Here is a 14,490-nt window from a genome sequence, read left to right on the forward strand (position 1 = left end):
TGAACCTATCAATTCAAATTTATATTTGAAGCTAATTTATATTTAAGGAGCTAAATTTTGAATTTAGGTTTCATCGTATATAGCATTAAGAATCTGCAATGTACTGTTTCTCTTAACCTGTCAGGTCTCCTACCACAGCTGAGAGACACTTCCATCTGCTCCAAGGCGTCCTGAATCAACTACACTATCTTCCTGCAGAAGATGGCCTCCTGGTTTCCCCGTTTCTTTCCTCCCTGTTCCCCAGGCTCAAACTCTGTGTCATATTCTGGAGTCCTCCATCTACCTACCTACCCATACCTGTTTCCATTAGTATGACCTCCTCAAGAAATTCAAGTACAGTTCAAACGGTTCATCTGAAATGTCTCTTGCCTGTGTTCTCTTTTTCATTATTTTGCTCCTTCATCCACCCATTATCTACTAGATATCTGCTACTTGGGGTATAAGATCCCTCATCTCTTTCCCACCGGATCTCAGAGTCTTGTTGGGGAGACCAACCCAGGACGCAACTTTGGCAGCACAATGTGAGGCTTGCTGCAAGAGAAGTAATCTCAAATTGTTTCGGAAGCACACATGAAATAACAAGTACTGTCTAGTGAAGAAATCTTCAGAGAGGAGATGACAATGGAATTGGATCTTGAAAGACATGCAGGAGTTCTTGAAGGTAGGAGAGGAGGAAGGGCAGCCAAGGCAGGTGAGCAGCAAAGGTGTGGAGGTATGGAAGCGATCTACTGCCTCTGCCAACGCCCTAAGCTCAAACCGCCCTTGGACGCTTTCCTTGTGGACCCTGGCCAGAGTCTCTGGGTTGGCTTCCAGGGCACACTAGTGCTACTCCCAGACGTGTCCTACATTTACTTCTGCCAGAGAGCCAGTCTTGAAAGCTTAACCCTGACAATGTCCGGCCTCTGCTCAAACACTTCAGATTTTCATGGACTTAAGTGCATTTGCATTGTTTTCATGCTATCACTCCAAGGTACCATTCCATCTTCTCTCCTGAAACTTCCCTGCATTCCTGTAAAACTGGACGACTCACCACTGCCTAAAGCCATCTCAGACTTTGCTGCCTGTGTCTCTATTCAGGTTGTTCCCTGGGCCCTGAATGCCATTCTTGCTACCCCTCGTCTCTCCCTGCCAGGAGAAATTCCAAGCCAATTCACACGGCACCTTCATCAATTAGATACGTATTTTCTCCATAGCATGTTATTTTTCACCTCTTAGGGCAATTTCTACATCCTGCTCTACGTCTATGAATCACGGGCCCATTTCTCAGTCTAGATTGAAAACTTTTTGAGAGAAGGGACTATTTCTTATTCTTCGTAACGTCTCCTAAAGAAGTTGGTTCAATGTCTTACCTTAAAATCAGTGATTAACAAAGAGTAACTGACTTTACTGTTGAACTCTAGGAACATAAAGGCAAAGAGAAAAAAAATTAGCAAGAAGAAGGCTACAAATGAACTGTCTTACTGGAAAAGAAGGTGGAAGAACCATATGCTTCGGGAAGCAAGTCAGAGAACCCACTGCGATCACAGCTTTCACGGGAATTGTTAGGATCTGTGGAGGGAAGAAGCAAACCACAGAGAAATGAGTGTTTCAGTCTGCGATTGACACTGACAGCTGTTGCAGGGGGACAGTTATTTTGGGGGATTAAAAGAACCAATCTTGGGATGTATATTAGCATTAACCAACTGATAAGCAAAATTAAAATCACCCATGGATACTGTTTAATCTATCCATGTGCTTCATAAAATGCACTGAAATACAATAAATTTCCATGTACTTCTCAATGATTCGATGAAAACATGGTAAACAAGACCAAACAATAGGGAAGGCATGAAGAACAGATTTTTCATAATATAGGTTATTTTGTGGATTATTAATTTAAAAAGTAAAGTTCAATTATTCTCCTAAAACAATGAATGAAAAATCCAGCATTTTCTAAAGTTACATAGCTCTCTACTTTTTGTACTCAGCAATAAATTAACATCAAGCTAATTTGAAAAAATGAGTTGAACGTTCCAGATTTTGAATCTCAACTCGTATACTCTTAGTTGCAATTCACAAAGATACTGATGCTTTGCTAAGATATGAAGTGGACTTAATCCTATCAAAAGTGATAAACGTGGATTCCTTATTTTTGGAGGTAGTTTGACATACTCCCAACATATCATTTATTATTAAATGACCAATTCTGTTTATTCTGAATTAGTTTTCTTTCATGAAAACTAATTGTATGTTGTCATGAAAACTATGTTGTATGTACTGAACAGATAGGAGAACAAGGGTAGCAACTTGCTGACTTTAGCAGTGCTTGACGTCCCAAAGAGCTCTGAAATAATAAATCAAAATATTTAGGTGTGGCAGAAATATGCCTCTTCAAAGTCTCACTGAATGCAACATGTCAAACCCCACAAAAAGCCTTTAAAAAGTTCACTGATTTTCACTTGGTTCCTTGACTTAGAATGACATGTAAATATGATTGTGAGAACTCAAATTAAGATGGGATGTCCTGACTGTATCTTCCTTTTTGGAAATGTTACACAGGAGGATATTTATGACCTCAGAAAAGAGAGAGACCTGTCTCAGGAATTTCAGTCAGGGTCTGTGCAATGCTACAACTATTTGTAAGCAGGCTTCTAACAGCAATTCTAAATGTGCCAAATGCATTTTTCTGAAGTTGTTTTTAGTCCAAAGATTTCGGTTTTATCAGAAAACTATGAGCTAATGAACACCAATATTCTGTAAACTATTCTCAAAAGCTCAGTTTTTAAGGCATGAAAGTGGTAAACTGTAACTTTCTGAGTAAACTTAGTTCTCTGTTTCTATAAAAACAAAAAAAGACTGAATTATTCAGAAAGACCCCATTGACATGAATCCCTGTAAATTAAGTCCTTACCTCATAGTCTGTTGTGATCTGTATGGCCCCATCATGAATCCCTTCCAGTTTTTTTGCAGTAAGTTTGACTCTGAACACTGCAAAATATCCTGAAGCTAATATTACCTGTATGTAGGAGAAATGAAATCATTCATCAGCCTTGCTGGCTGAAGTTTTCTATTAAAATGGAAAAGAAAGCTACAGTGATAAACTGACTTCAAAATCCTAACCTGTACCAGTGTAACACTGAATTACCATATCATCACATACAAATATCTCAAAATAATGCCCATCCCTGGATGTTTATCTACTATACTTATTCCATGGGCCACTGAGAAAACTGGTTCCCTGAGGAACAGCTGACTTCTCAGCTGCAAAGCTGGGGAGGGGTGTGGCCCTCACACCCCAACCGTGTACGTGCAGGGTCAAAGCGGGTGAGGGCTGCAGCAGAGGGACACAGCCTTCCACTCACCCTTTGGCCGCATTAGGGCACAAGTATTAATACATGCAAAGTTGGTTATGCTTCAAGTTCTGAATTTAACTCTGTCATGTTTTAATAACCATGTCTTCAGATCCACTGAGATTGGATCATATGGCAACATCAAAAATCATGGAAAGAAGGAAAAGTTAAGCAATAAAAATGTGAAAGAAAGGAGAATGTGGATCTTGTTTTCTCAGGCTATTTGCTGATGTTTCTGGCACTTAACCTTTTCAATCATGATACTTCCAAAAAACATGAAAGTCAATTTGTGAAGTTGTACTTTAGTGTGTAGTAGTTATATTTTACCTAGAGTTCACATTTACCTCAAAATAACAAATGTTGATATGCCAAACATACTCACTTTCCCCCTTTTATAAGCATTTCTGTGCTGGTTTTGTGCAATTCTAACGTTTTCATCATGACTCTAACCAGCCAAATAAGAGCATGTGTCTCAAGAGTGCAGAGAGCTGTTGGCAATGTGTGTTTCATAAGGAACAGGATCCTTATTTAGTTCATAGGTTTGGCTTTTTGGAAAACAGGTGGAAAGCAGTTGAAAGTTTAGGCATTACAAACTTAAAAAAACACATATTGTGGAGTTGCTATTTTGAAGCTGGCAACTCACGACAACTTCCTCTTTTAAGTAAGCGTTCATCACAGTGATCTCATCTTTCTGCCCCTTGTTTTTGTTTATACAGTTTTATATAAAACCTAATTCTAAAACCCTAAAGTTTCAAGCAGGCTTCATGTTACTGAGTGGACCTCTCATATTTAAGTAGTAAGTGTTAACACATGTTATTCAGTACGAGGAAATGATCCAGAGTCCTAAAATTATTAATTTATAACGTCTTATAAAAAACAGTATAATTCAACCATCTCAGATTAGATATACATACAATTTTACTGTAACTTCATTACTGAAATGAACACCTTAATGGCTGGTCTCATTATTATCCTTTTCCAGCACTCTATTCGTATTAAAAATAAAACCTCAGCTGGGGTGACAAATATTACTTCTCATGGGCATATCCTTTTTTGTTTTAAAAGGAGGCTTTATTTATGAATCAAATTTAAAACATCATAAGTTATTAAAATGCAAACACCCATACATCGACCACAATATCTGATTATGTAGCTTGAATGCCACACAACTGCAATTAGAATACACATTCTTTAGTACTATTTCCCACTTTTTCAGAAATCCTTTTCCAAATTTCTACATACAATCGTATTTACAGCTTTTTATTTGCTTTAATATTCAATCATACAATCATGACTTTATGCATTTGGCTGTTTCCAGTTATCTGGAATTATTAATAATGCTATCACAAACATCTGCATTCTCACAGCTTTTGGCTCTTTAAATTACTTCCATGGGAAAAATTCCCAGGGGTGGTATATATTGCCAGATTGTCCTCCAAAAAACCTATTTTGGGGGATGTTTAAATGTTTAAGTCAATTTTTATGACCTATGGCATTCCATGGAAGCATATTTGTCAATAACCTCTGTGCGTAAGGACATTTGCTTTTCCTTTTGTAAAACTGCCACAAGAAGTTCTATGCTAACCTACAGATGACATATGTTCTGCTCCTTCGAAGTCATACAAGGTGATTCTACTAATTCTGTTCTGAGTAGGTATAAACTCCAAGTTCTCTTTTCAGTAGTGGTCAGGGCTTAGACTGCTATATTCATTTACTCTTGTTTCATGCTCTTTTATGACCAACTGTACATAAGATAGAGTAAAAGTATATACGGAGATCCACACAGAGGTCCACCAAACGATGTTTGCCTCACTGATACTCTCTTCTAATCAGTGCAGAGAATTGACCAGAAATATTACTGTATAATTGAAAACACCTTCTATCAATGTGCAGGGCTCTCTCTTCTGCCTAGTGAATTCAGTGAACACAGGATTAGTTTACTACCCATGGGAATTTCTCCTGTAAGGACACTTGTGTTACAACTTAACTCCTTTGAGTCTCAAGGGCTCTCTCACCATGAAAGGAAGCGGTTTCAGTAGACTACCTACAAGGTCCTTTCAACATCAAATAGCCAGTGCTATTGCAACTCTCATAAAAATATTACGATGACTAGTCTTCTATTTGAGGTTTACATCTAAGTTTAAGGAAACAATAAAAAAGCTAACTTACCGATGACTGGTCTGATAAAGAGGATTTTTCTAACTCTGGAAGGCTTGAGATTATTGTAGTTCTATTGCCTCTTTCAGTAGCTACGAGTTCTATTGATAAACCATCTCCAATGATATGCCAACTTTTTATAGCCAACTTAAAAAAGAGAAAGATATGAAAGTGATTATTGCGGCACTAGCATAAAATCCTTAAATGTGACGTAGAATAAAAACAAATTTTTTTTTACCTCAATTGGGTTGCTGTTTATAATTGCAAATAAAATATTACTTGCTTCTGTAGCACTCAGTATACCAAAATCTATGAAACGTTCTTCTATTTTGGGGGGTAATACAAAGTACTGGAAAGATATAAAAGAACTAGATTAAATGTAAAGTCACACTTATGTAAGAGAATGTTATCAAGAAAAAGTAACTGTACTCAGATATACTAAGGTTCCTATATTTTACGTAAATATACACATATATAATATATAATTAAGAACTTTGGACAATGGAAATATTTTGATTACTCAGAAATGAAAACACTCGTGGCCTCTCCTGAATTGCTGGTTCTCCTCTGAAGGCACATAAAAGCAGCAGGAAACTCAAGTGCTAGGTTAGGTTAAGTGGAGCCCTGGGGAATTAGGCAAAGAGTCCTCAGTCTCAGCAAACATCACATATTCATGAAAGCAGCTACAAACCAGTAATCATTTAAGCAAAAGAAATGCAGAAGGAGTGGTATAATAGTGACGGTCCCTTCAGCTCTAAAATTCTTATTGATGCTAGCTAGCTTTTTGGAGAACTACATTTCTCTGTTTTCGCTTTCTTTTTTTCTTTTATATCTTTCCTATCAGTTTTCTTTCTTAACTAAACTTCTTTCATCGATAATTTTAGGCACGGCTTTGTTTGGATTTTTTTACCTGGCTTATTTTCTGTACTAGAAAGACCTTTATTTCCTTTCCCGCCGTATTTAAGTGACGATTCCAGCTGTGTCTTTCCCACCTACTCCCTCTTTCTTATCTGGTTCTCTTCTTCATTCTTGCACTTCCTGGTTTTGGTCATCCCTTCCCTACAGAGTTTTCTTTTCACCCGCCCTATAGTATTTCTTCCCTGCTTATGATCTTTCTTCCACTTAGCTCGTTTTTAGCTTCCCCATGACTATGACAGTTTAAAAGCAAAACCAAGAGAAAGTGGAATGTGGAAAAGATCTAAATAGAGGCGTAACTAGAGGAGTCAACTGCGTCGTGAGGAGACATGGCCGCTGGGAGGGTGAAAATCTTGTAAGTACTGACGAGGGAGGAATTAGGACAACTCGTAAAGCAAAAAAAGAAATAGCAAAATTTAAGTGTGTGCAACATGACTGCCTGATAGTAGCTGAAAACACAAAAGACGTGTAGGGAGTTTAAATTTTAAAGGTAGATAGGATACTTACATCTAAAAAACCTGTGTATACCCGCACAGGTAAATGAAACTTAGAAGCATTGGTAATAAGTAAAATATTGTTATCTATGTGCATGGATGATGTGGATGGCATAAAAAACAGAGTAAAAATGTATCCTGATCCATTTGGAAGAATTAAGACTGGTTTGCTGAAGTTGTGAACCTAGGAAATGATGGGAGAGAAAAAACAATGTGTCAGCATCATTTGCTTGGCAGATCAGTAAAATTAAAAGTATAAGGGTTCCCAGACATACTTTAAACATTGTTTTGGCTTCTTCTGGTAGCAACACATCATGAATGAGGATCGCAAAACTGAAAGTGTTAGTGAGGTAAACTGGCCTTTCCACAGGATCAGCAGGACTGTCTCGGACGTGAAATAGTGTTGCAGAGTGATCAAACCCCAAATAACTATTTGAAAAAAACAAAAACCAAATAAATTATTTTTATTTCCACGTGTTAATTTAAAATCCAAGTTCTTTTGCTGTGAGTAATAATTTACGTTCAGCATTAGGACTGTTATTAAAGAATAAAGGCTACAAACATTTTAGTGTTTGACGACATGGAGTCCCTGCCATGCTGGACATTAAACTATTATTGGTTAAAGTATAATTAGAAAATGAACTACATATATTATTGCCCATTTATAAAAAGCTGTAATTCTAGAACAGTGTTTTAACGAGTCTATAAAGGAATATAAATGATTTTGTTTCAAGTGACAATAGACTTTAATAACAAGCCAGAGCCGCTTGCATGTTACAAAAAGAATTACAGAAAGGAAATGGTTCAAATGATTTAAAAATCACAGATTCATTTTTCTATTGTATTATGGAATCATTAAGACTTCATTTAAGCCCAAATCATATCATCCCATTTACCTCTTTCTTCTAAAAAAGTAAAAAAAAAATAAACAAAATACAGGAGATTTTTCTCCTTTATAGTTGAAGTTGTTCTTCTCAACACGAATTCCATGGAGTTTACATGAATGTGGCTACTACTTTTGCTAAGATCAATGAATTTACTGATTAATAAGAAGTTAATTTACTGATTAATACAAAGTTATAAGGTTTATTTTAAAGAAAAACTCACCCATCTAAAACCTCTGCTTGATATGGTATTTCAAGTTTAGAATAACTCTTTTCCTTTGCTTTAACAGTTATTTTCCCAGAAAACTGAGATGGTTTTTTTGCCTTTGATGCTGAAAGGAAGCATGAAACATAATCTGTCACCTTTTGCTACCGAAGAGTTTATACAGAGGAGGATGAGAGTGACTTTGCATGTGGACTGGCAAAATCTTAAGCAGCTGAGCTTTCAAACTGGCACAAAGAATACTTTTACAACATTTTAATTGAAATATCACGTTTTTCATACAAAAATGGGAAGATATTTTAATTTTCCTGTAAGGGCATAAACAGGTAAGGAATTAGCAAGTGAACACAATTCAGGAGGAAAAGCACTATACCTGAGCTACTTCTCTACAGCCGTAAGCTTTGGCTTTACCTACAGCAGGGTTCCTCAACCTTGGCACTACGAACATTTTAGGCCAGGTAAACTCGCTGTTGGGTGGCAGAGCGGCTGTCCCTGTGCTCTGCGGGATGTCGGGCGGTGCACAGGACGGCCTCTTGCTAGACACCAGCTGTGACAACCAACAGTGTCTGTAGACATTGCCAAACATCCCCTGGGAGGCAAAACTGCCCAGGCTCCCAAACTGAGAACCTGCTAGTTTACAGCTGGATTAAGAAATCACATGCCTTGTGTGGCCAGAGTCTTGCTATAAATACCAATAAAGTAGCCTGGTGCAAAACAGTGTCAGGAGTTATGAGCTCTGACTTGTTATATTAGCCAACCCTAACCTACAGTGTAAGAGGAGGCATATACCCTCCCTGCCATCATATTGTCCTCACAGATGAAGTAAAACCTTTAAGTTTTGTAGCACGTCTGAATTATTCCATCTGGAATTACAGAAAAGAGTCAGTTGGATCCAATTTGTGTACCCATTATGATGCTCTTTCCAAAGCAAATAAAGAAGCTGTGTATCTTTATCCCCTTTAAGTACTTCAGGAACACTTCCACTTATGAGAAGAATTTATATGTAAGTTCTGCAAATGTTTGTTATCCAACTTTAGCACAAAACAGGAACAACAAAAAAATTGGCATGACACCTAGTATGCGGCTCTGTACAGATGGTGCAGATTCAGATTTTTGAAACTCCCATTAAACCTCGTTTCCTTCTGCTTACTGTAGAGCCATTTCTGGATACTTTAAATTTTTTTTTTTTTTTTTTTTTTGCTATTTATTCTGACATAAGGCTGATAACAAGGGCCATAATTTAGGCATTTCATAGTATCTTATCAAGTTATAGTTTAGCAATGAAGTGGTCAAAACCTCAAGAAAATTCAGTTAAAAATCATAAAGAATCATGACTTGATGAGACATGCTTGCTTGGTAAGTGAGCACTGTGGAGTTAATATTCATGGCACATTCTGAAATTTTTAATTTTAAATTAGTTAATTAATTAATGTTTTTGGCCACGCCTCTCTCTCGGCTTGCAGGATCTTAGTTCCCCTAACAGGGACTGAACCCAGGCCAGTGGACCGCCAGGGAATTCCCCTGAAAATTTTAAAAGTTAAGTAAAACAAGCATTTCTTGATTGATTTTCACAGCAATCTTAAGGGTAATACCATTTGTATTGGAATCCGGGGTGGTGATGGGAGAGGTGGGAGGCGAAAGGTGGAGGGATTTTCCCACGATAATAAAAACCACTTTTAAGAAATGTAGCACCTGCTTTAAAAGATGCTTTCCCTTGTCTTTGTGTTAAATTTTACATCATTCTTTAAGAAACACTTATTTTGGAGTCTGTGATCTCAGAACCACCATTCCTGACTTTCATTTATCTCAGTGGAAACAGTCACTGTATTCTCAATACAGGAGCTGGAAAAGAAGAATGGGGGGAAGTACACAGCACAGCTGCCCCAGTGTATACCCCCCACTCCTTGGATTTATCAGAAGGGTAGGTCCTACATGTGGTTCTTGGGGTCAGAAATTATTACTGGTTTCTCTGTTTCTCCGTAAGGGAAGACAATGTACCTACTGATACTGACACTGATACTGGTGGTCATGGCTGGTATCTTAGCAACACAGAAGACAATTTATCACACATTTGGAAATATCTGTGCTATCAAGCCTTCTACAATACTGATTATTTCCTGACAGCTGGACTATGGAAGTATGTCATGTATTTAATCTTAACTTCTTTGGGAGTTTTCTCTGAGCTCACAGGATGAACACTGTGCTGGCAGCCAACGGTGCAGTTGCTCCAGATTCTCCCCAGACTCTCCATGTGCATGGAGTGAGCACAGATGCTCTCACAAACACTGTGCCACACTCAGTAGGTCACTCAGTGACCAAATATTCTCTTCTGATGAGGAGCTTAGTTGTAAAATGTGGACTATGAGCAAAGATGGCTTTATCATGAGGCCAAAGCTTAAGCTTCAGGGCTCCTCACTTGCCCGTGCCCTTATGAGAAAAGTCCCACTTGGAGTTTCAGCTTTCATTAAATTTAAATTACATATACAGTTAGACAGCCATTACATCACTACTCAAAAAATTTTATGACAGCAAATTCAGTAAATGTTCTAGTAAAGTGGGCAAAACTGAATAAAAACATGCTATTAAAATACGTTAAAGTCTGGGTTAATACTTCAAATGTCAAAATACACAATATACATGTTTGAAATAATTGTTATCTAATTTGACAATTCTATCATGAAGGCAGTTAGTTTAGGTAGGACAGTCTGCCTTGTTAACAAAAGCCAATATATGGAAATGTTACAGAAAATACTTTATTTCTGCTCTTAAATTCAAATATGCTTCTGAAATTCAAATATTCACTTAATTAAAAAAATTAATGACTTCATAATTAAGGCAAAGCATAATAGGTATATATGTGAAAGAGCCCAGATAACAAAAATTTAACTCCAATCCTAATGTATTTGCTAATATTAATTGAGGTTTATGAAGTTATAATATTTTCTTTCATGAAACAATCAAATAAGAGTTGGTGATGATTTACAAGAAAAACCAACCTAACCAGTACTATAAAATCTGACTGTAAAATGGTATGGGTTTCTATATTAAGATGTCAACATAGATGCCTTCTAGTTTATCAAAATAAGAGCACTCTATCAGAGAGAAAAAGTTGAATACTTACCATCAAAGCTGATACTTGCAACCTTGGTATATTTACTTTCTGAAGCTTTTAATGTAATTGGTTTAAAGTGTACCGTTATAGCATCATTTTGTGGTGTAGGTCGAATACTCTGCAAAGAGAAAAATTTACACAGCATTATTTTAGTCTAGTCGTTCAGTTTATAGTGAAAAGTAAAGCAGAATCAAAACTTGAAAAGTTTAACTTTATGTGGTCCCTTTAAATAGAGTAGGCTAAGCTGTTAAGACCTCAAATTAACTTCATTAGACTATTTTTATGAAATAAAACGATGACCAGAAGGAAAATGATAAAGCGACTGTAAAAAGTACAATGGGTATGAATACATAAAATAGAAGAAAAGGTATTTATTTTCTAAATGAATGCCTGATTTATATATAAGAGAAGGGGACATGAGGACTTATGATAGGGGCTGCACTCCCAGCTGTGGGGTGAACCGTGAGGAGGCGGATGGCAGGGATGCGCAACCTGGAAGAGGTCAGAATGCTTTCAACTTAACAAAGTAAGAGCTTTCTGTTCAAACAACTAAACCTAAAACAACAACAACAACAAAACAGTAAAAGCTTGCACTTTTTGAGCAAGCTTAAAAAAAAATACTATTTAAGTGCAGTTACTTTTTTAATATGATAATCCGCACTGACACAAAGCATTTTTCATGGGAAGGGCCCTTAAAGATACCAACTTCCTTCCCTGTTTTACAGATGAAGGACACCTTGCAATATTGAGTGATGTTTCAACAGCTTGGCATCCAGAGACAGAACTGGAAACCAGCTGTCCTGACTTGGTCCAGGGCCCTTCACCTGGCATCCTACTGCCCAAACATATACTAATGAAAATCACGGTATCGAACACAAGTCTTGATCAAGAATCTTCTTTTAGAATGCAATTTGAATATTACTTTGATTTCAGAACACTTCTGGGATTTCTGCTGAATTTTCTGGGACTTTATAAACTTGTCAAAGCGAGATGTTTCCAGTAGAAAGGAACACTCATCAGGCAATCCAGCTAACATGGGCACAGTCAGATCCCCATGAGCCACCAGGTTCTTCCCCCAGCTCCCCACCCACCTTTTCTGCTCATTTATAAAGGTGGAATCTGCCTATAGAGAATAAGGACAGTCCTTTGAAGGCACAAGAAGCACCTCAGAAGAGTGTGAGGAAAAGCAGTCTCTTGCACTGTGTTTCAATCATAGGAAACAAAGTTGGTTACATACAGAGTGATGACAGACACTGCTTTTTAGTCCCAGTCAGCAGGGTGCCTCCCTTCCCACTGCTGTTAGTCCTCAGCTGTTCCGGTGTCTTTACTAGGCCTGGGATGATAGCCCTGCAGTCTCCTGTGCTAGAAATCTTAATTGCCTTAGCTCTTGGCCTCAGGCTTTCCCAGCATTTTAACTCTTTCTCTTTCTTCTTCTTTGAGAACTCCTCATTTGGTTTTTTTGTTTTGTTTTTTTTGCGGTACGCGGGCCTCCCACTGCTGTGGCCTCTCCCATTGCGGAGCACAGGTTCCGGACGCGCAGGCTCAGCAGCCATGGCTCACGGGCACAGCCGCCCTGTGGCACGTGGGATCCTCCCGGACTGGGGCACGAACCCGCGTCCCCTGCATCGGCAGGCGGACTCTCAACCACTGCGCCACAAGGGAAGCCACTCATTTGCTTCTGAATCTCTAATGGAGCTGGGAGTTGACTGGCTCGTATCAATATATTTACTATCAATAAGCTTGCTGTTATTAGCAATCATTTAAAGTATGAATCTCTTCATTCCTTGAAGGGTATGTATGTATGTATATATGTATATGTGTGTGTGTGTGTGTGTGTGTGTGTGTGTGTGTGTATTTTTAACAGTAAAACAAAGGGGTTTGACTGTAAGATGAACTACAAACTGGATAAAAGGTTCATTTGGTTTCCTCACACTACACTAAAAACTTTTTCCGAAGGAAAGGAAAGCAGTATAGAAGTACATGTGAGACCCAGAGTGATGAGTTTACAACAGAAGGATACTAACTATTTAATCAGCAGTGTGAGTCTGAGTAAGCTGCCCATTTACTCTGGGCCTTATTTCTCCCACCCGTAAAATTCTAGGGGTTGGATCAGATTTTTTTCTAAGTTTCCACCTATCTGAAAAATTTTGTGAATTCTATTAATTTTGCTGTCTTTTTGGTGGGGGGCTGCACCACACAGCACGTGGGATATTAGTTCCTTAACCAGGAACCCAGATTGAACCCGGGCCCCCTGCAGTGGAAGTGCAGCGTCTTAACCGCTGGACCACCAGGGAAGTCCCTAATTATGCTGTTTTTTTTTTTTAATTAGACACATTTATCCTGAGGTCAGGATTTGTTAGAGAGATGACCGTATAAAGCCTTACAGTTTACAGAGGACACATACGGTTCCTAATTCCTTCACTTGCTCTATTGATTATGATACAGCAGCAAGGGAACCTTGACCATTTTCAAACACACTTAAAGAATGTAAGTGGTGGTTCATCAGTAACAAGCACAACCCCATGCCAGAAACAGCTAAGCAATGGTATCTATTACCATAGATAGTCACAGTAAGTAGTAAGAACTAAGAATAAATATTTGATGAAAAAACTGTTTTTCTCACATGAAACACACTTTAAGATTTTTCTTACCAGAGGAAAACTTTACATTCAGTATTATTACCTTAAAACATGTCACACTAACAGTAAAATAATATACAACTGACTCATGTTTTATACAAATGGTCTAAATTAAATTGTTCACCTGTTACCATTAAAAGAAAAAAAATCCCCCAATCAGTTAAAAACTGTTTTCCAAGGAAACAAAAACAAAGAGAGACCAACAAGCAAAACACTTATTTGGCTCATTCTGATGGTTTTAAATGAAAAATAATAAATAATCATTAACTTGTAATAAGCATATTTATACTAACAATATATTTTAGTACCAGTCACTAACTGTTGCTTACTTAAAGATAATCAAGAAGTGGAAAAAATATGGCAAGATTCCCAGGAAAGGCAGTTTGCACAGGCTCGAAGTACACTGGGTTGGCCAAAAAGTTTGTTCCGGAAAAGCCTGAACGAACTTTTTGGCCAACCCAATAGTTCCAGCCTTTCTCATGACATTCATACCCAACTAATGCTCCGTAACTCTCAAGTGAAACTCAAGGCTCAGGACATTCTGAAACTACTCAACTACTTTGAGCAAGCAAGAAAAATAACCTTTCAGTATATAGCAATTGTATTTTTAACAGTAAGTGCACAAATGAGCTAAGGTTCAGGTCAAGTTGACATTGGTAAAATTAATTAAGTACAGCTGTGATTCTTATTCATGAATTAGCAAGGAAACTTCATACAAAGGTGACTTAAGACATCTC

The 14,490-nt window shown here is 37.7% G+C and overlaps 1 protein-coding gene across 2 annotated transcripts in view; it reads right to left on the reverse strand.

Moving 5' to 3' along the window:
• Nucleotides 1-14,490, reverse strand: part of TMEM131 (transmembrane protein 131) — a 200,809-nt gene that overhangs the window by 56,015 nt on the left and 130,304 nt on the right. For both annotated transcript variants that reach the window (XM_081254464.1, XM_081254463.1), the window contains exons 12-19: nucleotides 11,124-11,232; nucleotides 8,003-8,111; nucleotides 7,171-7,324; nucleotides 6,909-7,079; nucleotides 5,725-5,835; nucleotides 5,499-5,633; nucleotides 2,891-2,995; nucleotides 1,462-1,548 (exon numbers count right to left, since the gene is read on the reverse strand). In XM_081254464.1, coding sequence (XP_081110590.1) covers nucleotides 1,462-1,548; nucleotides 2,891-2,995; nucleotides 5,499-5,633; nucleotides 5,725-5,835; nucleotides 6,909-7,079; nucleotides 7,171-7,324; nucleotides 8,003-8,111; nucleotides 11,124-11,232 — 981 coding nt within the window. The remainder of the gene's footprint in view (nucleotides 1-1,461; nucleotides 1,549-2,890; nucleotides 2,996-5,498; nucleotides 5,634-5,724; nucleotides 5,836-6,908; nucleotides 7,080-7,170; nucleotides 7,325-8,002; nucleotides 8,112-11,123; nucleotides 11,233-14,490) is intronic.

This window comes from Mesoplodon bidens, assembly GCF_964165515.1.
Source record: "Mesoplodon bidens genome assembly, chromosome: 14".
Taxonomy (NCBI): domain Eukaryota; kingdom Metazoa; phylum Chordata; class Mammalia; order Artiodactyla; family Ziphiidae; genus Mesoplodon; species Mesoplodon bidens.